We start from the raw sequence: 25,771 nt of genomic DNA, 5'->3' as shown, positions 1-25,771 counted from the left end.
ACTGGGTGGGCATACTCCCAGGCACCCTCCATGATCCTTGTGAGAGTAAAGAGCTGGTCGGTTGTTCCATGACCAGGACGGAACCCGCATTGTTCCTCTTCAATCAGAGGTTCGACTATCGGCTGAACCCTCCTTTCTAGTACCCTGGAGTAGACTTTACCAGGGAGGCTGAGTAATGTGATGTGTGATGCCCCTGTAGTTGGCACACACTCTCAGGTCCCCCTTTTTAAATATGGGGATCACCACCCCAGTTTGCCACTCCTTAGGCACTGTCCCAGACCTCAGCACAATGTTGAAGAGACGTCTCATCGAAGACAGTCCCTCCACAGAGCCTTCAGCATTTCTGGACAGATCTTATCAACCCCTGGGGCATTGCCACTGCGGAGTTGTTTGACTACCTCAGTGACTTCCACTAGGGAAATTGGTGAAAATCCTCCATCAGCTTCCAGCTCTGCCCCTACTATAGAGGGCACTCCGGTCTGATGCAGGAGTTCCTCAAAGTGTTCCTTCCAGCGCCGGATTACATGCTCAGTTGAGGTCAACAGAGTCCCATCCTTACTGTAGACAGCTTGGATGGTTCCCCATTGTCCCCTCCTTAGGTGCTTCACGGTCCTCCAAAAGCACCTTGGTGCCAACCGAAAGTCCTTCTCCATGGTTGCTCCGAACTCCTCCCACACCCGCTGCTTTGCATCCCCCACAGCAGAAGCTGCTGCCCTTTGGGCCTGTCGGTACCTTGCAACTGCCTCTGGAGTCCTCTGAGATAACATATCCCGGAAGGACTCCTTTTTCAGTTGGACGGCTTCCCTGACCACCGGTGACTACCACGGTGTTCGAGGGTTGCCACCCCTTGAGGCACCTTCAGGCCAGAGCTCCCCACTGCAGCTTCAGCAATGGAAGCTTTGAACATTGCCCATTCTGGTTCAATGCCCCCAACCTCCACAGGGATGCTAGAGAAGCTCTGCCGGAGGTGTGAGTTGAACATCTGTCAGACTGTGGGCTCCTCCAGACATTCCCAGTTCACCTGCACTATCCGTTTGGGCTTACCAGGTCTGTCCAAAGTCCTCCCCCACCCTCTAATCCAACTCACCACCAGATGGTGATCAGTTGACAGCTCTGCCCCTGTCTTCTTTTTATTTTTATTTTTTATTTATTTCATTCAGTTCCAACCACACAACCAAAAATCATCCCAAAAGAAAACATAACAAACGTAACAATACACCTGAATGAAAGGGGGTAGAAAGAAGTGAACTTATATTATCTACCCCTTTTTACAGAAGATTAATTTACAAATTAAATAATAATCACATTATTAACATTACAATTCACCCGAGTGTCCAGAACATGTGGCTTCACATCAGATGATACAATCACAAAATCAATCATTGATTTTCAGCCCCATGTACACTTATGAGCATCCTTATGTTCGAACATGGTGTTCGTTATGGACAGTCCATGACTAGCACAGAAGTCCAATAACAAATGACCATTCGGGTTTAGATCAGGGAGGCCGTTCCTCCCAGTCATGCCTCTCCAGGTGTCTCTGTCATTGCTCATGTGTGCGTTGAAGTCCCCCAGCAGAACAATGGAGTCCCCCTCCGGCGCCCCATACAGGACTCTATTCAGGGACTCCAAGAAGGCCGAATACCGAATACAAAATGCTCTTCGATGCATATGCACAAACAACAGTCAGAGTTTCCCCCCCCGCCACCCAAAGACGCAGGAAGGCGACCCTCTCGTCTACTGGAGTAAACTCCAACGTATCGGCGCTCAGCCAGGGACTGAAAGCCTTTAAGAGCAGTCCCTGGCTGCTCTTAAAGGCTTTCATTTTTAATTTGAAGGTATTTACATGCACTATTATCCAACGATTTCAAAGTTTCAGCTTTATAATGCAATGGCTCTCAATTTTAGAATCCCAAAAATAATTGTATAGGACAGACTGCACAGAGGGAAGTGGAGAGACACAGACATGACATGAAAAATAAGAATGAGAAGAACTTTATTAATCCCGAAGGAAATTGTTTTGCCAGAGTGCCGAAACAGTAAACATTAAACATTGCTTTTTTTACAGTGAGAACAATGAGTACAACATGTTTATGCAAATGAGTGAAGACATTTCATTTCATTCATCACAAGATATTGACAGTACTGCACATAGCACTGATGCTCTTCATGTATTCATCCTGCAGAAGAGGGAGGAGTTATACAGTCTGATTGCCACAGGTAGGAAGGACCTCCTGTGGCGTTCTGTGGTGCACCTCGGTGAACTCAGTCTTTTGCTGAAGGTGCTCTGACAGGACATCAGTGTGGCATGCAGGGGGTGGGAGGTGTAGTCACAGATGGTGAGCAGTTTTCTCAACATCTTCCTCTCAATATCAGCAGACAGGCAGTTTATCAAACCTGTATTAATCTGTCCTGTTCTGGTCTGCTGCAATTTGAACAGATCTGATTGTCTTTGGTTCATTTCAGGGCATGTTCACACGTACACAAGTATTTTGGAAAACATAGCTTTTTCTTTGTGTTTTGACCCTTCATCCACATGCATACTGGATTTTAGGAGCTTTTGCAAAAGTCCTTCTTGGTTGAAGATTTTGTTGTGCACAGTGTTTTGGCAGTTTTCTGCAGTGGTGGAGGTAGGAGATAAAATACTGTGTAGTTAGGTGTTGCCATGAGGAAATTCTTGTGATGTCTCAGAAGGGTACTGTTTGTGGAAAAGAGTGCGAATGTTGCCATACTTGGACTGACCAGTCTTTTGAGTTCTGCTAACTTTATAACTGAGCGTGATGCTGAGAAATAGCTCAACTTCACCACCAGTCTACACACAGAATTCACCTTTGTCTTGATGTTCTGTTGCAGTTAGCAACAGGACCAGTAATAACTGTTTTTTTCCAGCCTTCTGATTGTCCAACATGGCTTTACGGTTAGGGTTATATCTTCACCTAATGCTTTTGCATGCTCTTGACTGTGCGTTTTGCGTTTTCATGTGGATGGAGATATTTTTTGAAAACAGGCTTTTATGGATAGGATAAAAAAATAATTCATTCATAATTCATGTGATTGTATCTGAAGCATGTAGGAACAGACCTATTACAGAAAACCTCTGTGATGAAGTCTCATGTGGAATTGTTCAAGCTCTACAGTTGTCAGAGATTGTTTTATGTAGATGAGCACAATGGCGTAATGAGAGCAGAGTGATGTTTTAGAAGCTGTAAAACAATATAGTTTTCATCTTATAGCTATAAAGCAAGTCATGATGAATTTTTAAACAAATACTCTTACTTTTTGTCTTGTGTTGTCTTATGCCGTAATTGGCTGTGTCATATTTTGCTTCAAATTAAAATATCTTCATTAGTTCTGTTTGCTGTGTGAAACACTTCAGTTGAGGTTTTTAATTTTTTGGTCTCTCTCTCTCTCTCTCTCTCTCTCTCTCTCTCTCTCTCTCTCTCTCTCTCTCTCTCTCTCTCTGTGTCTCTCTCTCTCTCTCTCTCTCTCTCTCTCTCTCTCTCTCTCTCTCTCTCTCTCTGTGTCTCTCTCTCTCTCTCTCTCTCTCTCTCTCAATAGTTCAGACTCAGAGGGGACTTTTGGGACACCAGAAATGGAGTCTCCAGGTGTTGGGAAACTACTCACCGAAGTGGACCACACCAACCACATGGGTAAGTGGGGTCTCTTTAAAGTACCACAAATGAGTAATAATTTTGGACATCAATTACAAAAACATCTACTCTTGAAAACTGCCCAAAGCCTGACCTCATATTATTAGTAAGCTAGTACCGGAGATTATTAAAGGATTATTAACTGACTGCTCGGTCTGCACGGGGAAATATCAGACCTGATATTTCCCCATGCAGCCCGAGCAAGCAAGATTAATAATTCGTTTATTATATGGCTATTATACGAGGTCTGTCCATAAAGTATAGGACCTTTTTATTTTTTTCAAAAACTATATGGATTTCATTCATATGTTTTTACGTCAGACATGCTTGAACCCTCGTGCGCATGCGTGAGTTTTTCCACGCCTGTCGGTGACGTCATTTGCCTGTGAGCACTCCTTGTGGAAGGAGTCGTCCAGCCCCTCGTCGGAATTCCATTGTCTGAGAAGTTGCTGAGAGACTGGCGCTTTGTTTGATCAAAATTTTTTCTAAACCTGTGAGACACATCAAAGTGGACACGGTTCGAAAAATTAAGCTGGTTTTCGGTGACCCGTCCGCATGTCTTTCATTAAAAAAAATCTCCTTTAACAGTGGAATATCCGGATAAAATGCTGAAACCGACTTCTTCTGAAACTTCTCTGTTCTCTCACGACGTCCTGGATCAATAGAGCCTGAAATGTGGAGGTTTTCAGCTTGAAACAGGCTGACGACAGCGCCTGGGAGTGCTGCATGACGTCTCGCTCCGTGGGAAGTCCTTAAAGCGACAGTATCACCTCAAAAATCTCTCATCAGCCGTTAAAATTTTCACCGAAAACCAACTTAATTTTTCCACTTCGATGTGTCTCACAGGTTTAGAAAAAATTTTGATCAAACAAAGCGCCAGTCTCTCAGCAACTTCTCAGACAAAGGAATTCCGACGAGGGGCTGGACGACTCCTCCCACAAGGAGTGCTCACAGGCGAATGACGTCACCGACAGGCGTGGAAAAACTCACGCATGCGCACGAGGGTTCAAGCATGTCTGACGTAAAAACATATGAATGAAATCCATATAGTTTTTGAAAAAAAATAAAAAGGACCTATACTTTATGGACAGCCCTCGTATATATAAACACGCAAAGTTACACTATCACCCGAATATGAAAGCTGCTGACGGCTGTAGTCAGACATGTTTGCTTCACCTCCATGAAGAACTTGCTAACAGATGGTCCAGTGGTTAGCTGGTAAACTTTCAATCTGTCTGTTTTTTCAGATGCTGTTTAGATATTTATGGAGTATGTTTATGTCTGACTTGGATTTTCTAAATGTGTTTTGTGCTTCCTGGTTAGCAGTGGTGGGCACAGATAACCAAAAAATGAACTTCGATAACAGATAATCAGATAACTGAAAGGTTATCTTTGATAAAGATAAACTGATAAACCACCCAAAAATGTATTGGAAGTTACAGATAATCGATAAATTCCAGTATTGGCTCTGGAACATTTGCAGTTACTAAGAAGCTGAAATTGACTTTTAACACAATCGCTTTTGAAAGCATCAAAAGCGACAAAAGACCCAAAAAAAATGAGCCAGTATTTCCATGTTTAGTCATACTGGCCCCTGTAGGAAGCTGCACAGAAGAATCCTGAGAGCACCCACAAAATGAGCTCTCTACTAATTACAATGCTCCGGTCAGGCGGAGGTCTTGAAAAATAAAGTCATACTAACTTATGGTTTTGTGAAACTACTGATAGAATAACTCCATTAATGTCAATTCTGTCATTTGTACAAAGTTAAAATATAACATATATCTTTTAATGTTGAATAATGCACTAATTCTGAGGTTTTGTAACAAACACAGACTGCAAAGCATTCTGGGTAATAGTGCCTCTGCTAAACACTGATTGGTTCAGTTATTCATTATGTAAACCAACACATTAATGTGACGTGTGTCGTGTGTTGGTTTAAAGATAAATGTGCTTTTGTAAAATATTCCAATTTTATTTGTAAAAACAGGCATTTTTACAGAGCCCTGGAAGTGTCATCGCAAAATGTTTTGCATGTGGAGAGAATGTTTGATGATGTGCGCACATTTTATGATGTTGTAAAACGTGCACTCAATATTAGTAAGTAAATTTATTTATATAGTGCCTTTCACAGACATAAGTCACAAAGCACTTCACAAGTTAAAATGCAATAATAAATAATAAAAACATAGATAAAACAAAGGACAAGGTTAACAATTGGTCAGTTCTGAAAAGCCTTATCTTGACACATAAATGTTGGCTTTACACTGTGTGTGTTTTGGCCATTTTTCAGATGATTTTTCATTCGTGCGAGAATTTTTTGGACCGAGTTTCAGGTTAATCGCGTGTCCTGCATCGTGTAGTGGAGTAACAAGCTTTAACATCTCACGACCACCTCCTGCTGCTGAAGAGCTACAAGGCATCCAACCACAGAGCTGTCTTGTAATGTTTTTTTGTTGTTGTTGTTTTGTTTTTAAACTTAATTTGTAAAAAAAAAAAAAAAAAAGCCATTTGCAAAGCCAAAAAGTTGATTTGCCCACTATCTGAAACCGGGTCAAAATAAATAGAACACTGCCATCTACTGGTGCCCAGACACTTAGTACTTGGGGCGAATACTGCCATGAACACTACTGCCCAGTGGATGGCAGTAGCAGCCTTGAAAAATTGCCAAACAAAATTCCAGATAATCCGTCTGCTACATTTAAGATGCGTGGAATTTAAACACAAATACAGTAACGTCTATAAACCCAGAGAATATATTCACGAGAGTTTTAGGCACTAGAGTTTAATGCTGTTGTCCGTGGAGCCTGAACAGAGTGTCTGAAATGCATTTGTCCTGTCGTGAACGTCTAAGATTACCCTATGCTACCCATAATGCATTGCTGCTGGCCGGGCACAGCATGTGCTCACAAAACCTTAAAAATTAGCACATTACTTTAAAATGAAAAAATATATCTGATATTTTCACTTTATAAAACTTCAGACATGACAGTAATTTTAAGTAACTTGTCCAAAATGAGTAGGTTAAAATTTGAACCATAAGTTAAAAATGTATGCCTCTGGATGACTTGGGTGATATTGCAGTTATATCAGTATGGTGTTAAAGGAAATGATTTTTTTTGTGTGTGTGTCACCAGTTCTCCTTTGCCTACAGAGGACAGAGTAGTTTTTTTTCTGAAAACAGCTCTTTTCTGTTTGTAGAGGGTAGAACAATATATCTATTAGGAAACTTTTAACAGGTAGGTCTCAACTGCTTTTAAGTTTTAAAAATGTTTTTCACTGTTCAGCTTGGTTTACTACGTTATTGGTCTAAGAGTTATCGGTCGGCAATTCATCGGAAGATAATTAATCCGGTGATGGTTTTTAAAGTTATCTAAAAAGATAATCCGATAATGAAAACATTATCTTCGATAATTATCTGTTATCGGATTATCGGAAGTGTGCCCACCACTGCTGGTTAGTAAAAACCGGTTGTCATGGTAACAGGTCCGGATATGGGAAAATATCACACAGCCAATCAGAGCACGTGTACCGTCGCAGCCATATAATAAAGAGAAATATTGTCTGCTATATTTATTTGTATTTTCAGTTTCATTTTAGAATGTTTACAAAGTGGACCAAGAGATAAGGTGGTGCAATTTTCAGACCTTTTGTCTGATTTAGTGCTTAGCTCAGATAAGATAATTATAGTGGGCGATTTTAACATCCACACAGATGCTGAGAATGACAGTCTCACTGCATTTAATCTATTATTAGACTCTATTGGCTTTGCTCAAAAAGTAAATGAGTCCACCCACCACTTTAATCATATCTTAGATCTTGTTCTGACTTATGGTATGGAAATAGAAGACTTAACAGTATTCCCTGAAAACTCCCTTCTGTCTGATCATTTCTTAATAACATTTACATTTACTCTGATGGACTGACTACCCAGCAGTGGGGAATAAGTTTCATTACACTAGAAATCTTTCAGAAAGCGCTGTAACTAGGTTTAAGGATATGATTCCTTCTTTATGTTCTCTAATGCCATATACCAACACAGTGCAGAGTAGCTACCTAAACTCTGTAAGGGAGATAGAGTATCTCGTCAATAGTTTTACATCCTCATTGAAGACAACTTTGGATGCTGTAGCTCCTCTGAAAAAGAGAGCTTTAAATCAGAAGTGTCTGACTCCGTGGTATAACTCACAAACTCGTAGCTTAAAGCAGATAACCCGTAAGTTGGAGAGGAAATGGCGTCTCACTAATTTAGAAGATCTTCACTTAGCCTGGAAAAAGAGTCTGTTGCTCTATAAAAAAGCCCTCCGTAAAGCTAGGACATCTTTCTACTCATCACTAATTGAAGAAAATAAGAACAACCCCAGGTTTCTTTTCAGCACTGTAGCCAGGCTGAGAAAGAGTCAGAGCTCTATTGAGCTGAGTATTCCATTAACTTTAACTAGTAATGACTTCATGACTTTCTTTGCTAACAAAATTTTAACTATTAGAGAAAAAATTACTCATAACCATCCCAAAGACGTATCGTTATCTTTGGCTGCTTTCAGTGATGCCGGTATTTGGTTAGACTCTTTCTCTCCGATTGTTCTGTCTGAGTTATTTTCATTGGTTACTTCATCCAAACCATCAACATGTTTATTAGACCCCATTCCTACCAGGCTGCTCAAGGAAGCCCTACCATTATTTAATGCTTCGATCTTAAATATGATCAATCTATCTTTGTTAGTTGGCTATGTACCACAGGCTTTTAAGGTGGCAGTAATTAAACCATTACTTAAAAAGCCATCACTTGACCCAGCTATCTTAGCTAATTATAGGCCAATCTCCAACCTTCCTTTTCTCTCAAAAATTCTTGAAAGGGTAGTTGTAAAACAGCTAACTGATCATCTGCAGAGGAATGGTCTATTTGAAGAGTTTCAGTCAGGTTTTAGAATTCATCATAGTACAGAAACAGCATTAGTGAAGGTTACAAATGATCTTCTTATGGCCTCGGACAGTGGACTCATCTCTGTGCTTGTTCTGTTAGACCTCAGTGCTGCTTTTGATACTGTTGACCATAAAATTTTATTACAGAGATTAGAGCATGCCATAGGTATTAAAGGCACTGCGCTGCGGTGGTTTGAATCATATTTGTCTAATAGATTACAGTTTGTTCATGTAAATGGGGAATCTTCTTCACAGACTAAAGTTAATTATGGAGTTCCACAAGGTTCTGTGCTAGGACCAATTTTATTCACTTTATACATGCTTCCCTTAGGCAGTATTATTAGACGGTATTGCTTAAATTTTAATTGTTACGCAGATGATACCCAGCTTTATCTATCCATGAAGCCAGAGGACACACACCAATTAGCTAAACTGCAGGATTGTCTTACAGACATAAAGACATGGATGACCTCTAATTTCCTGCTTTTAAACTCAGATAAAACTGAAGTTATTGTACTTGGCCCCACAAATCTTAGAAACATGGTGTCTAACCAGATCCTTACTCTGGATGGCATTACCCTGACCTCTAGTAATACTGTGAGAAATCTTGGAGTCATTTTTGATCAGGATATGTCATTCAAAGCGCATATTAAACAAATATGTAGGACTGCTTTTTTGCATTTACGCAATATCTCTAAAATCAGAAAGGTCTTGTCTCAGAGTGATGCTGAAAAACTAATTCATGCATTTATTTCCTCTAGGCTGGACTATTGTAATTCATTATTATCAGGTTGTCCTAAAAGTTCCCTAAAAAGCCTTCAGTTAATTCAAAATGCTGCAGCTAGAGTACTGACGGGGACTAGAAGGAGAGAGCATATCTCACCCATATTGGCCTCTCTTCATTGGCTTCCTGTTAATTCTAGAATAGAATTTAAAATTCTTCTTCTTACTTATAAGGTTTTGAATAATCAGGTCCCATCTTATCTTAGGGACCTCGTAGTACCATATCACCCCAATAGAGCGCTTCGCTCTCAGACTGCAGGCTTACTTGTAGTTCCTAGGGTTTGTAAGAGTAGAATGGGAGGCAGAGCCTTCAGCTTTCAGGCTCCTCTCCTGTGGAACCAGCTCCCAATTCAGATCAGGGAGACAGCCACCCTCTCTACTTTTAAGATTAGGCTTAAAACTTTCCTTTTTGCTAAAGCTTATAGTTAGGGCTGGATCAGGTGACCCTGAACCATCCCTTAGTTATGCTGCTATAGACGTAGACTGCTGGGGGGTTCCCATGATGCACTGTTTCTTTCTCTTTTTGCTCTGTATGCACCACTCTGCATTTAATCATTAGTGATCGATCTCTGCTCCCCTCCACAGCATGTCTTTTTCCCGGTTCTCTCCCTCAGCCCCAACCAGTCCCAGCAGAAGACTGCCCCTCCCTGAGCCTGGTTCTGCTGGAGGTTTCTTCCTGTTAAAAGGGAGTTTTTCCTTCCCACTGTAGCCAAGTGCTTGCTCACAGGGGGTCGTTTTGACCGTTGGGGTTTTACATAATTATTGTATGGCCTTGCCTTACAATATAAAGTGCCTTGGGGCAACTGTTTGTTGTGATTTGGCGCTATATAAAAAAAAATTGATTGATTGATTGATTGATTTATGTGAACAAGGCGCACACATTTTTTGTTTAATCTGTCAGGATTTGGGGTTTTGCTTAGGGTTTACTTTGTTTATTTTTGTGTTTGCTTTTGTACATGTTAGTTCTCTTCCTGGTCTGTTTCCTGCTTGGGTCTTATCTGTCCTTATCTCTCTTGTCTGTGTCTTGGTGCTTGGTGATGGGCGTTTCACTTTCTCTGGCCACATCCATGTTCTGGTGCTTTCCACCCACACCTGTTTCTAATCTACAGCTCATTACCTGGGTGTATTTAAGGCTCATGGGTTCCACTAGTACAGGGGTGGCCAAGTTTGGTCCTTGAGAGCCACCTTCCTGACACTCTCAGTTGTCTCCCTGCTCCAACACACCTGAATCCAATGAAAGACTCGTTAGCAGACTTTTAATGAGCCTTTCATTGGATTCAGGTGTGTTGGAGCAGGGAGACAACTAAGAGTGTCAGGAAGGTGGCTCTCGAGGACCAAACTTGGCCACCCCTGCACTAGTACTTCGCCAGATCGATGTGCCTTGTGCCTTCCTTCCAGCTCTATTCTGTGTATTTCCATAGTCCTGCTTGCCTCATAGTGTTTTTTGACCACCTGGTGGTTTTTCTTGACCACGCCTTTAGCCTGATGTTCTTTGTACTGTTGCTTGTTTTTGACTGCCTTACTGTGTACCGACTTCAGCTTACGTCATCAGTAAACGATTCTAACCAACAGAGCTGTGTGTCTGAGTCCTGCAATTGTGTCCAGCCATTTCTGATGTCCAAACCTGATAGCGTCTTGATCTGATTGAGGTTGTCTTGTTTCCTGCACTCTGTGTGTAATGGGTTGGGTGGTTTGGTGACCATGTGGTTAGTGCTGTTGTGTGGGCCGCCAGAAGAGGAGGTACTGCTGGCCCACCACCAGAGGGCGCCCTGCCTGAAGTGCGGGCTTCAGGCATGAGAGGGCGCTGCTGCCTCACAGGAACAGCCGAGGTGACAGCTGTCACTCATCAACTATGACAGCTGTCACCGATCATCTGCACTCACCCCGGATAAAAGCAGGATGACACCTCCACCACGTCGCCGAGATATCGTTCTTCTACGGAGGTAACTTCTCAGCTATCGTCAACTCTGACAAATAATCTGAGCTCTTTTTGCAGCCATTTTCCTGTGGTGTTTCCTTATCTGCTGGATTGGCATTTGGTGTGATTAGCGACGGCTTCGCTTCACACTCCAACCAGATAAGTGGTTAAACAGCAGCTGCACGAGTGTGTGATTTGAGGTGGAGGTGGAATTCCCACCGTTGTTGTTACTGGGTGTACACACACCCACACTTGACTGTCTTTGCTCTTCGCCAGCAGTACCAGATCTGACACGCGGAGACGGTGGCCACCTGAGGGACTCGGGACCTGGCGGCTCCAGTATCCTTTGGGTTCGGTGGCGGAGGAAATCGTGTGGTTCCGGTTCTTTTCTAGACGGACGTCTCCTATCGTCGAGCCTGCCCACACGACACCTTTATCCATTGACTTTGTATTTATTCTATAATCTGCTGTGTTTGGTTGTGGCATTCACAACAGTAAAGTGTTCAAATTTAACTCCTTCTATTGTCCGTTCATTTACGCCCCCTGTTATGGGTCCGTGTCACTACACTTTCACAAGTGCACTTACTTTTTGAACAGGAGGTTTCCAATTCAAGACCACCTGTGCCCATTCTCCATATAATGTGGAATTATCATGCATCTGGCATAAAATGTGCAAAAATCCCAATATGGATCTGTACTGGATTCACTGTGGCAACCTCAAGAAATTGGGAGCAGCCGAAAGTACAACAACTCTGTCTGATGACTTGAAAGATGTTGGCTTTTGTGGAATACTATCTAAAACATTTGGGTTTAAAAGAAAAAGATTTTATATTTCCAGTGGTACAGGAATAAGAGATGGAGTGAGATTTATAAGCCTATTAACTGTCTACTTGATGTAAACAAGCTCTTTGGTCTGCAGGTGTGAATAATTAGATAATGTGTGACGGGAGCGTCCCGTGTTTTTGAAGCTGCTCTCTAACCACAAACATCTCCCTCCCCTCCTGCTGGTCTAATTTCACCCATAAAACATGATACGCTGCCAGTTACCAGGGATTACCATGGCACTGGATAAGCAAAAGAATGCTGTTTTTACATAACTAAAGTTCTCCATCCAAACTGATCAACATGCTGTAGCTCTCCAGCTTGAATTTGGACAGACTGACCAGAGTTTATTGGAAAGCTGTGCTTAGAAATAAAATGCACATTTGTATATTATTGGATCTAATTTACAGATGATGTCAGGTTATTGTCAGTCTGTTCATGGTAAAGTGAAAAGGTCACGTGTTCAAAACAAAATCTGGATTAGTTTCTATACAAAAGTTTGCTTCTTCTTGTGTTCAACTGCGTTCATGTGCCACAATCTGAGTGTAATGTTGAACCAGGACCTTTGTGACATTGTAGACAACAATGTGTTGACTTTGTTATTTTCCCCCTCTTTGGCTCTCTCTCAGTGCTCTCTGTCTGCTTTTCCTTTTTTTGTGTGTTGAGTTGTGTAACTGTAAGAAGGTTTTCTGTTGTTTTTGTTGCTCTGCTGTACTGCGGTGTGCACACTCTGCGTGACTGGGTGTGGTTCCTCTACATCTGTTCCCCGTCTCTCAAGGCTGCGTGTATGTGAACCACCCACATTTACAGTAGAAAAATGGTTATATAATATAACATACTAGTTGTACCCACACAAGGTAAAACTACAGTGAATTAATTTGCTGTGTGTGTGTGTGTGTGTGTTGGGAAGAAGAAAGAGGATGTGAGTGCTAAATGCATGAGAGGATCCTGCTGTATAATTGTTTGTATTTCATACCGTAGTTGTGAGTGTATTTTGCAGAAACAGAGACTTGTGTCCCAGCAACAGTGAATTGCTTCGCTGCTCTGGTCAATAACTAGCTGTTAACGGGATGAGGACACAGGATGTGAGGGGCTCTGAGAGGAAGCCAGCAGCCATTTGAAGTCTGAAGAGAGGCTTTTACTTAAAGGTTAAATCTCTGAATAGTGGGGGTGGATTGATACACTGCATATAGTGATGATCTGAGCATGGAGACTGAATCGAATCATATTATTGTTTGAAATTAGGATTATAATACCAAATAAATACCATAATTTAATATAATACCATAATAATTCAACTGCTCCATGGAAGAACTCTAAAAAGTTAATGGATCCTTCCTTGGCTCATACCCCACTCATTCACTAAGTTTCACACAAATCAATTTTGTAGCTTTTGGGTAATCCTGCTAACAGACAGACAAATAGCACCAAAAGCATTACCTCCTTGGTGGAGGTAAGAGATAAGCAGAGCAGAAGGGCCATTATTGTTGTATACACATATACAAAATTTGTCCTCTGCATTTAACCCATCCTAATTAGAGTTAGACACAATCCAACCACAAGGAGCAGTGAGCAGCCACAGTCCGGCACCTGGTAGTGCAGCAGATAGAATATTTACAGAGGAATCCTTCAAATGGTGATACAAGCATCAAATTTAGCACAAATACTCCTTAGACAGTCCTCTTTTGAAAAAAACGATTGGCCACTTGAATTTTCAATTGGCGGTCAGGTAGAGGTCAATTGAAGAATTACACAGGGGTCAAAATTTAAAAATTCTCCAATCATATTGAAAATACACCACATTATTTGTCTAATCATAAAGATTCCAAAAAGGTTTAGTTTGGACTATCCGTGACTAGGGATGGGTATCGAGAACCGGTTTCTTTCGGGTATCGTTAAGAAATGATTCGATCCACTGACATCAATAAGCTTTGTGCTTAACGATTCTGTTATCGGTCCTTCAGAGTGGCCGTTGTTTTGGCGGGTGTTTGTCAGGAAAATGATAATTTCAGCAGTGCGTCCCCATCAAGCTGGCTGCTTTAGCTGCTGTTCATTGTCGACCTATCCATGAGAAAATCATCCGTAATATCCATATTGGGACCAAAACTCGCCTTTTAATCTTTTCCTCTGCGGACAGTTCTTGGGCTGCGCGCGCTATGACATCATTTGTTTACGCACAGCGGGCGGGTATAGCCAGATACTGTCGACGTAAATCTACGATACCGGCCTAGCAACGCCCCGGTAAAGTGATAATAATGTGGTGTATTTTTCAATTTAATTGGAGCATTTTTAAATTTGGATCCCTGTGTAATTCTTCAATTGACCCCTACCTGGCTGTCTATTGAAAATTCAAGTGGCCAGTTGGGTTTCTTTCAAAAGAGTAATGTCTAAGGAGTATTTGTGCCAAATCTGGTGCTTGTATCACCATTTGAAAGATTGTTCCAATTATCTGCTGCACTACGGGGACCAACTCCAGATGTAGAGAGATATTAATAAATAGTAATAATTCCTTAAAATGACTTTACTGCTCATGTCAAACTGACACATGTGCCAGAAATAAACCCTTTGCTCTGTTGAAATTATGTCAAAGAAAAAAAAATTCTCTGCTCTTCAATGGTAACGTGAAACCTTGAATGACTCAGCTGAGTCACATGACAAAACTTCAGCAAATCTTCAACTGAATTTCAGGCTGAGCTAGACAAAAGGAGCAAGAAAGAATGAAAATTTATGTTGAGAGAGGGATAATAGTAGAGGATATATATATATATATATATATATATATATATATATATATATATATATATATATATATAGCATGTACTTCTCCAGTTTTTCCCACTGTTGATACCACTTCTGGGCACTTGGATAAATGTTACGTCTCTGGAGTCCATCTTTTTTTAGTTTTTGTAAAATACATTTTCAAAGAAGTTCAACTTACATTTTTTTCTTCTTTTATGATTTCTGACATCATAACATTGTTCTACTGCAAAAAAGACATTGATGAGATGTACCTATTTCTGGTCATGATTGTGCTGTTTCCATGGAAGTGCAGCACTTGCAGATGGAGAAAAAGAAAGAAGGGGGAGGCATAGTAAGCAAAAGTATGACAGGAGAAAGGAAACAAAAAAAGCCTAGAAAGTGCTTGGTGTTCAAAGAGTTGAATAATTTAGATTTTCTTTTCACAGTTCATCCTGATGTCACAGCTCCCATTTTGGACAAGAACTCCAACCGAGATGTTCACACCAACTCATCCCAGGAAGTCAATTCACTGAATAACAGCACTAGCTGCTTCGTTAACAGCAGCTGCAGCTTTGGTTTGGATCAAAATCTCAACGTATCCCTGAGTGGCAAACCTGGTCCTGAGAAGGACCTCTTCCCATGCAGTCCTCTGTCCCAGCCTCAGGCTCTTAGACCTCCATCTCTGTCTGTTCTCTCGCTGCTTCACAAACCTGACCCTGCGGAGGTGGATGACGAGGCTCCAAACACTTCTGACTGTGTGGATCCTGACTTACTTAATGGGAACATGAACTCTGACCCCATGCTGTCAAACACAAAGCTGAGCTGTAATTCAGGGGGGAGTGAGAACAGCAACACAATTATCACGTGAGTATTTAAAAGTATTTAAAAACACACACAGATACTTCACTCAAATGTAATCCTATTATTATTATTATTATTATCACCACCATCGTCAGTGCTTAGTTGCACCTCGTTCAATCTCCCTAATTTGTAAAATGTTTTTTTTAAGTCATATTTTTATGTATTTACTTCAGGAGATGGTGTGTGCTACTTGCATTGTGAGGGAACGTCAGCTGTGACATTATGGCCATGTGACAAGCTTTTCTGTGCCTGATTCAGTGCCTCATTGCTGATAAATTACTTACGATGAATTTAATTTTCAAAGTTGCACTAATGACAACACTCATTGAACATAATTTCACTTGCATAGACTGATTTTGGAGATCAAGGAACAGATGGGCTTTCTGAGGTCCCAGATAGCTTTTCTCCTTTTCTAACTTTCAGAATTTAGTAAATTAGCATATGGTCCATTGATACTTATGTGTAGACACTAGTCCCTAGAGGCAACTATATTTGGTTTCAAATCTGGGCAAATGCAGTCCCAGAAAATTCCGAATGTGACAAACAAGAAACAGGTGTTGTAAACAAGTCAATGCTACTAAAAATACAAACTTGCAGAAACAAAGGTACTATTCTGACATGGCTTTGCACATAAGACTGACATAGCGTGTTTCAAGTATACACATATATGTTACAAGGTGGGGGGTGACATACCATATTCTGTCCCCCCTGGTTGAAAAGGTGGGGGGGGGGGGGGACATGTCCCCCCTATCCCTCACCAAATTGCGCCCATGAGTTCCAGACCTAACCTGATTGTATTCAAACACCATTTGCAGTCAGGCCTCTGAGAGCTGTACTCTCCTTGCCTTGCTGAGTTTATGAGAAATCCAGAAACATGACTGGCTGATTATTTTGCACCCACAAATCCCTGTTTTTATCAGTCATGTTGCAGCTCTCTCACACATGCAGCAGAAATGCATGCAACAGTTTGCTTGTTTACTGTTTGTTTCTTATCCGCCTTTACTACTAACAGATACCAACAGTTTGTGTCGGCTGGTGGACAACCTTGTGGTTTACTTGTCAATATTTTTTGATTAGCAACATTTACTGAACTTTTCCAAAACTCTGCAGTAACCCTGCAGCTGTTTCCACTTTTCAGCGATGTGGAGTACTACGAGTAGCGAGCAACTTGTGCTTCAGCACGGGGCAGTTGTTTTATTGAATATGTCACTGAAAATACATCATATATTAATTTAATAATATCACCAATAATTTAAGTTGTAAGTAATCTTAAAATGTGAACGTGTTAAAGGAGAAGTTGAACCTAGACAACCTGGACTCTATTTATAGATGTCATTAGGGGTCATCTTTTCACTCAGGACACAAATACATTTAATCAGCACACTGTTGGTTTAGAACACAAACACTGCCAAAGGCTAAATGGTTAATTAATGTTATTGGACGAGCCAATAAGAGCTCAGAGTAAACCACTGCTTGTCGCCTCTGAATAGACAAAAACTCCATTCCAGCTGTCTGGCTGTGCAGACCGTTTTGTTGTGGAGCTAAATGTGCAGATGTTTACCTCTCTACATGTAAATAAACTTGTTAAAACAACAGGATGTACAGGTAGTTGCTGTATTAACTGGAGTCCAACTTATATCTCAGTAAACAGATAGTATTGGCTGATAGGAGCCTTCCACAAACATATTAGTATCGGCATTATTTTTGCTGATATGAAAACTTTTATTTTAAGAAGAAACAATGCAAAAAATACTTTTGCTGTTGGAAATGGTGGCATTATGTTGTTTCTCCAGCAGAAATTGCTCTGGTGGCTTTGTTTACAATGCTGTCAAGCATGGGTGGGACACCCATCACCCCTTGGTCACATTAGCTACAAGCGACTGGGGCAAAGCAATCAGCTGCTCTTCAATTTCAGTCAGAGTGGGTGTTTTGCAGTGACAAGAGATAAGTGGTCCCTATGCCACTAGCTAGGCAGCACAAAATAGACGAGAAGCCTGTTTAATGCAAAGACACAGCAGTGCGGCACGGTGACTGGCACTCCACGTGAAGGTAGCATAATGTATTTTGCTTGGTTGTTGGATATTTTTGTAGTTATGGGTAATAAAGTTCATCAAGCCTCAATGACACTACTTAGTCAGAAGGGTTTGATAACTGTTAGGAATCATTGCCATTTTTGATGTATGTGTTAGCAGATATATCAGCTCTCTAATATCAGTATAGGCCCCCCAAAAAATCCATATCGGTCAGGCTCTAATATTATCCCTATATTGTTTATTTTGTGTTGTTTGTTATAGTTAGACTTAACTGCTTGCCCTTGCAACCTGAGATTTACATGTACTTTTCCCCTCAGTTTGATTTTGTAAACTCTAACCCTGTGTCTTTAACCTAACCCATGTCTCATCCTTTTCTGCATTTTGTTTTTTTTTCTTTTTTGCCCTAAACTGTCAGTCTTTTCCCTTTCAACCTTTGTGGCATCAGGACTGCTGAACAGCAGAAAATGTGTGTGCACACATTTTTTTGTGTGAGAGAGAAAAATGGACTGAGCTTACTCATCACTTCATCACCATGGTCTAAACTTTATTTTGAAACTTGAATGAAAAAGTAAAGCTGTGCGATTAGTTTTACAAAAGAAATGAGAGAGTGTGGCTCCAAACAAAGGAAGGTGTTGAAACTTGTAATTCCTTCTTATGCCCTCTGCAAATGTTCTTGCTCTTGTTTACAATTGGCTAACACCCTTTTCTTTAATCTGCTTATTCTCATACAGCCACAGACCTATAATGTACTCAGTGTTGACACAGAGGCCGTTGTTGTTTTTTTTCTTTTTCTCAGAAAGTCCTGCAGAGTAAAGCAGAACCAGCCCATGCAGAAGGACCTCAGCGGGGAGGTGATGATTGTCTCTGATCTTTAATGTGTTTCCTGCTCATTTTCTCAGTAGCACTCAGGTGAAGTGATGATATAAATGGCTGAAAACATAACCCATAGTTAATGTCACTGATTATATGTGCTACTGTTGAAGGATGACCATCACGGAGGTCACGCTACAGATGAGGAAAAGTTGGCGAGCAGTGCTGGCGTCAAACCCGATAAGGACCAAAGCAGTGAGTAAAACAGTCAAACTGGGGTTAGATCTGTAAATAAGTGTGATCCAGTTACTTATCAGATACATACGAGGTCTATTAGAAAAGAAATCGCCCTTTTTATTTTTTTCAAAAACTATATTGGATTTGAATCACGTGCGATTACATCAGACAAGCTTGAACCCTCGTGCGCATGCGTGAGTTTTTTCACGCCTGTCGGTTGCGTCATTCGCCTGTGGGCTGGCTTTGAGTGAGCACTGGTCCACCCCTCCCGTCGGAATTCCTTTGTCTGAGAACTTCCTGAGAGACTGGCGCTTTGCTTGATCAAAATTTTTTCAGAAAATTTAAGGCACATCCAAGTGGACACCATTCGAGAAATTCAGACGGTTTTCGGTGAAAATTTTAACGGCTGATGAGAGATTAAGGAGTGTTACTATCGCTTTAAGGACAGCCCACGGCGCCGCCCCAAGCCGCCGTCGTCAGCCTGTTTCAAGCTGAAAACTTCCAAATTTAAGCCTCTGTTGACCCAGGACGTCGTGAGAGAGCAGAGAAGTTTCAGAAGAGGTCGGGATCAGTAGTTTATCCGGACATTCCACTGTTAAAGAAAATTTTGTAATGAAAGACATGCGGACGGATTCGCGCGTCAGCAGGCAGCCGCTCATCGCACGGCGCCACAGAAAACACCTCCGTGTTGATAACCATTCATAAGATTCAGGCAGTTTTCGATGGCTTTCAGTCGAGTGAGTATCCGAGAAATTGTTTAACAGCTGGGCATGTTCAAACTTGTCCTGTGAGACTTCCAACGGAGGTGTTTTGCTGTGGCGCCGTGCGATGAGCGGCTGCGTGCCGACGCGCGAATCCGTCCGCACATCTTTCATTACAAAATCTTCTTTAACAGTGGAATGTCCGGATAAGCTGCTGATCCCGACCTCTTCTGAAACTTCTCTGCTCTTTCACGACATCCTGGGTCAACAGAGGCTTAAATTTGGAAGTTTTCAGCTCGAAACAGGCTGATTACGGCGGCTCGGGGCGCGGCGCCGTGGGCTGTCCTTAAAGCGATAGTAACACTCCTTAATCTCTCATCAGCCGTTAAACTTTTCACCGAAAACCGTCTGAATTTCTCGAATGGTGTCCACTTGGATGTGCCTTACAGTTTATGAAAAAATTTTGATCAAGCAAAGCGCCAGTCTCTCAGAAAGTTCTCAGACAAAGGAATTCCGACGGGAGGGGTGGACCAGTGCTCACTCAAAGCCTGCCCACAGGCGAATGACACAACCGACAGGCGTGAAAAAACTCACGCATGTGCACGAGGGTTCAAGCTTGTCTGACGCAATCACACGTGATTCAAATCCATATAGTTTTTGAAAAAAATAAAAAGGTCGGTTTCTTTTCTAATAGACCTCGTAAGTATTTAAACACTCGCACAATTTGTGTAATTTTGCCCCATACGTAAACAGTTGAAAGTAGTTGAAATGACACAATCAAAATGTTGTTGAAGTGTTGACATTTACTTTGAAGGAAATTTCAAGGAATTACAGCTTTTTTTATGCACTGTCTCCTCATTTTCTGGAGACATAAGCAGTTGGTTCAACTAAATATCAGCATTCTTGTTTATACAAATCATCTGTTTTACAGTCAGTTTTCTTTAAACAAGTCAGGGGATGGATATGTGAATATTTCCAAGTCACTGATATTTCCTGGACTGCGCCACTTACTAAGAAATAAAAAGAGTATGGTACTGTACGGTAAGTCTGTTTGGAATAGGCAGTTCTCATAAACTTAGTGAAGGAGACAAGTGAGAGAAACCACCAAGACATGCCGAGCTTAAAATAAAAAAAACAAAACAAACAAAAACAATGTAATTGTAGTTGGTATGGATTCCGCATGTAAGAAAACAGAAAGCGATGCATCGTTTATGTCTGTATGACATCTAGTACTAATAAAGATAAAGCATCTTGGATTTGCTACACACACACACACACACACACACACATATATATATATATATATATATACAGAGAGAGAGTAGAGGACCCTCCCATTGATACTGTAACCATTGTTTCCTGAGCAAGGTTTTAAGGTCATTTTTAGATGATTGTATGATATTAAAGAAAATAGGCTCCTGTAAACATCTCAAAGGTTTGGACTAAATACTTTGATCATGGAGAATATTCCATGGTTAAAGTAACCGAAAATGAAGATGTTTCAAACTTTAGTTGTAATTTCTCCCGGTTCTTTATGTAACATACTGCCCCTTCCAAAGAACCATATCAATATATTCCTCAGTTTGAATTTATTGAAAGTCACGTTGAAAACCAGGCCCGGGTCTGAATCCAGCTTGTGGAAGACCACGAACATGGCTGAGACAATACGTTTATACGAAACAATGTGGGCATTACACAATCCTAAGCTTACTGGCTCTCACAGACAGGGGGAGCCCTCCCTTTATCTGAAATAAATTCCCCCTATCATGAAAATGTGTTGTTAAAGATTGAATGGGTTGTTTCAATTGAATTCCCTGACACTCCCCCCCACCCCCCAAAAAAACTACATTTAGACACCGAGATCATACAAATAGCTATAACATAATCTAAGATATGACAAGACAAGTTGTCATGGTGGCTGTATGTTGGATTTTGGTTAAAAAAAAAAAGTAATTCACAAAAATCACACTATCATGCATTATTTAATAATTCTTTTTTTTTTTTTTTGTCTTAAATGAATTCCTTGAACCCCTAAAAAAAAAACCAAACAAAAAAAAAAACACATTTATACAGGCGAAAATATGCCAAATAACAATTTCACGGCGGTGATCTTGGATTTAACCTTCTGGTGCAGTAAGCTCAAACTTTTGACAGGTATACGGGAACTTATTTTCTTTAATATTATCCAATCATTGAAAAACCACCTTCAAGGGTTGCTCAGGAATTAATGGTCACAGGCTCAATGGGAGGGTCCTCTACTAATATACCCTATTTGCCCACTGGAGGACATAGGGCTCTCCACGTGAAATTCTGCTTGAAGAGGGACTCCGCGGATGCATGAGCATGGTCAATATTACATTCATCGGAACACTCAGTAAAATAAAATGTCTGATTTCATCATAAATAAATAAAAAAATCACAAAAAATAAATCACAAATAACACCCATTTGCAACTTTATTTTTTGTCTTTTTCTCATTCAATAAATGTGTTGACATTTTCTATACCAGCTTATTCCAACTGCGTGAGGTGGCAGACACCCTGGACAGGGCGGCAGTCTGTCACAGGCCCAGATATAGACAAACAAACACTTTCATACCCGCATGCACACCTACAGACAAGTTAAAGTTTCCAATCCACCTAACCTGCATGTCTTTGGATGTGAAAGGAACCTGGAGCACCCGGAGGGAACCCACACAAACACGGGGAGAACATGCAAACTCTACACAGGTGGGAATTGATCCCATGACCTTCTTGCTGTGAGGCAACAGTGCTAACCACTGTGCTGCCACTGTGTGATGCTTGAAATTTAATTTAATTTCAGGTGGGCATTTAACCAATTTTCTTAAAAAAAAAAAGAAGGTTGTGCTGATGGTCGGTCCTGGGCCCTACGATGGGTGAATACGGTGTGTGTGTGTGTGTGTGTGTGTGTGTACACATCATGATATCTGTGCAAAATGTGGTGCTTTTGCCATGAACTACACAATTGTAGTAGTATTTTTACACATCTCTGCCCCACTAATAACTACTTCAGAGTTGTCATCGGTATCTTGGTGGCTTCCCCCACTAGTCTGCTTGCACAGTCAGTCACTTTTTGAGAACTGCGTACTTCAGAGATTTACCTCACAGTACCGTACTGTTTGTACTTCTTTTTTAAATATACTTTTTGGCATGTCAGCCTTGATAGCAGACTGGAGAGACGGGAAACAAAGTCAGACAGGTTGAGACGCACAGCCTGGGGATGCTGCAAACTGTACTGTACACTGGGGCATGTGGTACACGCCTCCCCACTGTCTGTTTCTTAATGATTAATACAAAGGAATTCCAAGACATATTCAGCAAATTGTAGATATTCATGTATCCATCCTAACTACTATAAAGATAACTGGCTGTAAAACTGATGATTTAGTTGTTACACTAACAAGAACACATTGTTACATACACTATTTAAGTGTTCATGCTTTTCTTTAATTTATGTTTTAGAGATGTAGTTTCAGTTTGAGTGTAAAGAAAATTATTTTAGAAATTTTAGTATAAAGAATCATTGATTGTTTTCTTTTTTAATTTGATGTCATAAAACAATTTAATGTGACAAAGCTCAAGGGGTAAAAGATTTTCACACCACTTTATGCAGGTATCTGCTATGTACTGTGAGAACAGCTTATAAAACCTTTGTATTCATGTAAATGCATAATAAAAAATTAGTAAGTTCAGATAAATGGCACTTCGGAATGATTGTGCAAACACAACCCCAGTTCCAATGAAGTTGGGACATTGTTTAAAATGTAAATAAAAACAGAATACAATGATTTACAAATCCTCTTCAACCTATATGCAATTGAATACACCACAAAGACAAGATATTTAATTTTAAAACTTATAAACTTTATTGTTTTTGTGCAAATATTTGCTCATTTTGAAATGGATACCTGCAACACGTTTCAAAAAAGTTGGGACGGGGCAACAAAAGCTTGGGAAAGTTGATGAATGCTCAAAGAACACCTAATTGGAAACAGGTGAGTGTCATGATTGGGTATAAAAGGAGCATCCCCAAAAGGCTCAGCCATTCACAAGCAAAGATAAGGCAAGGATCACCACTTTGTGAACAACTGCACGAAAAAATAGTCCAACACTTTAAGAAAAATGTTTCTCAACGTTCAGTTGCAAGGAATTTAGGGATTCCATCATCTACAGTCCATAATATAATCAGAAGATTCAGACAATCTGGAAAACTGGAGTCCAGTTATAATTTGCGTGGAACTTTGGTATTTGATAGAATAAAGATTCGAACTACTGCTAAAGGTCATTGCGTTTCCGTAAAGGGTGTTAGAGTGTGGAATGATTGTTTAGATTGTATTAAAGTATCTAGTACATTGGCTTGTTTTAAAAGACTGTATAAAAAATAATATATTAACTTGTTAAAGTTTGAGTAATTAAGTAAATTGCCTGTGTGGCTTTTTTTTGTTTGTTTGTCTGTTGTATTACTTTGTTTCACTGCGTTACATTACTGATTGGTATTTGTTTTTTGTGTTTATTCTTTGTTTGTGCACAGAAACTGATGTACGGGGTGGGCGTTTATAAGCTTCTGCTTCTGCCCACACCCTTTCAGCCGCACTGAATTAGTAAATTGTTTGAGTTTTGTTCTATATGTTTTAATTTATGTTTTCTCTTGACTTGTTTTGTAAAGGAGAGATTTTCTTTGTGCGTGCTGAATAAGCCATTCATTCATTCAACTTTCTACACATAAGTGGCAAGGCCAAAAACCAACATTGAATGCCTGTGACCTTCGATCCCTCAGGTGGCACTGCATTAAAAACCGACATCATTGTGTAAAGGATCTTACTGCGTGGGCTCAGGAACACTTCAGAAAACCATTGTAGGTTAACACAGTTCATCACTGCATCTACAAGTGCAAGTTAAAACTCTACCATGCAAAGTGAAAGCCACACATCAACAACATCCAGAAATGTCATTACCTTCTCTGGGCCAGAGCTCATTTGAAATGGACAGATGCAAAGTGGAAAAGAGTGCTGTGGTCTGATGGGTCCACATTTCAAAATGTCTTGTAAATCATGGGCGTCATGTCCTCCGGACAAAAGAGGAAAAAGTCCATCCAGATTGTTATCAGCGCAAAGTTCAAAAGCCAGCATCTGTGGTGGTATGGGGGTGTGTTAGTGCCCATGGCATGGGCAGCTTACACATCTGTGATGGCACCATCAATGCTGAAGGGTACATCCAGGTTTTGGAGCAACACAAGCTGCCATCCAAGCAACGTCTTTTTCAGGGACGTCCCTGCTTATTTCAGCAAGACGATGCCAAACCACATCCTACACGTGTTACAACAGCGTGGCTTCATAGTAAAAGAGTGCGGGTACTAGACTGGCCTGCCTGCAGTCCAGACCTGTCACCCATTGACAATGTGTGGCGCATTATGAAGTGCAAAATCTGACAACGGAGACCCCGGGCTGTTGAACAACTTAAGTCGTACATCAAGCAAGAATGGGAAAGAATTCCACCTACAAAGCTTCAACAATTAGTGTCCTCAGTTCCAAAATGCTTATTGAGTGTTGTTAGAAGGAAAGGTGATGTAACACAGTGGTAAACGTGTTACATGTGCTAAACTGTGCCAGCTTTTTTGAAATGTGTTGCAGGCATCCATTTCAAAATTAGCAAATATTTGCACAAAAACAATAAAGTTTATCAGTTTGAACATTAAATATCTTGTCTTTGTGGTGTGTTCAATTGAATATAGGTTGAAGAGGATTTGCAAATCATTGTATTGTTTTTATTTACATTTTACACAACGTCCCAACTCCATTGTTCTAGTAAAATATTTGCAATGGATGGCAGGATTACCATCATGTACCATGTGCATGCATTCCCTTATACTGCCACCTGCTGGACATAATGAGTAATCATATTTTTTTTCTGATGCTGTGTCACTCACACTTATGACTTTCTTGTGTGATTTGCATTTTCACAGTCCCAGGGTGCACTGTGACATGTAGAACTGAGGACTCAGACTGCTGCTCTGCGGTGAGGAAATGTTACCAATAACAACATTAGTGCCTTTTATGTCCATCAACCATAAATGCAATATAACGTTTAACTACTGCAGTCATGCACATGAGCTCTCAAGTTTTCAGTCTTGCAGCAGTGATCCCACAAGTGAGAACTAGAGGGCGCCAAAGTTGATTATTTGGAGTCAGAGTGAATTGTTGTCAACTGTGGATGACAAACCAACAAGTCCAGACATATTCCCATATGACGGTTTCCTGGACTGTACAATAACAACA

The 25,771-nt window shown here is 40.7% G+C and overlaps 1 protein-coding gene across 2 annotated transcripts in view; it reads left to right on the top strand.

Moving 5' to 3' along the window:
• LOC117510440 (transforming acidic coiled-coil-containing protein 1-like) overlaps positions 1-25,771 on the top strand; it is an 80,801-nt gene that overhangs the window by 40,435 nt on the left and 14,595 nt on the right. For both annotated transcript variants that reach the window (XM_034170135.1, XM_034170134.1), the window contains 5 exons: positions 3,559-3,650; positions 15,282-15,699; positions 18,526-18,580; positions 18,713-18,794; positions 25,459-25,511. In XM_034170135.1, coding sequence (XP_034026026.1) covers positions 3,559-3,650; positions 15,282-15,699; positions 18,526-18,580; positions 18,713-18,794; positions 25,459-25,511 — 700 coding nt within the window. The remainder of the gene's footprint in view (positions 1-3,558; positions 3,651-15,281; positions 15,700-18,525; positions 18,581-18,712; positions 18,795-25,458; positions 25,512-25,771) is intronic.

Source organism: Thalassophryne amazonica, chromosome 5 (genome assembly GCF_902500255.1).
Source record: "Thalassophryne amazonica chromosome 5, fThaAma1.1, whole genome shotgun sequence".
Lineage (NCBI taxonomy): Eukaryota > Metazoa > Chordata > Actinopteri > Batrachoidiformes > Batrachoididae > Thalassophryne > Thalassophryne amazonica.
This window is presented reverse-complemented; position numbering and strand designations above follow the sequence as displayed.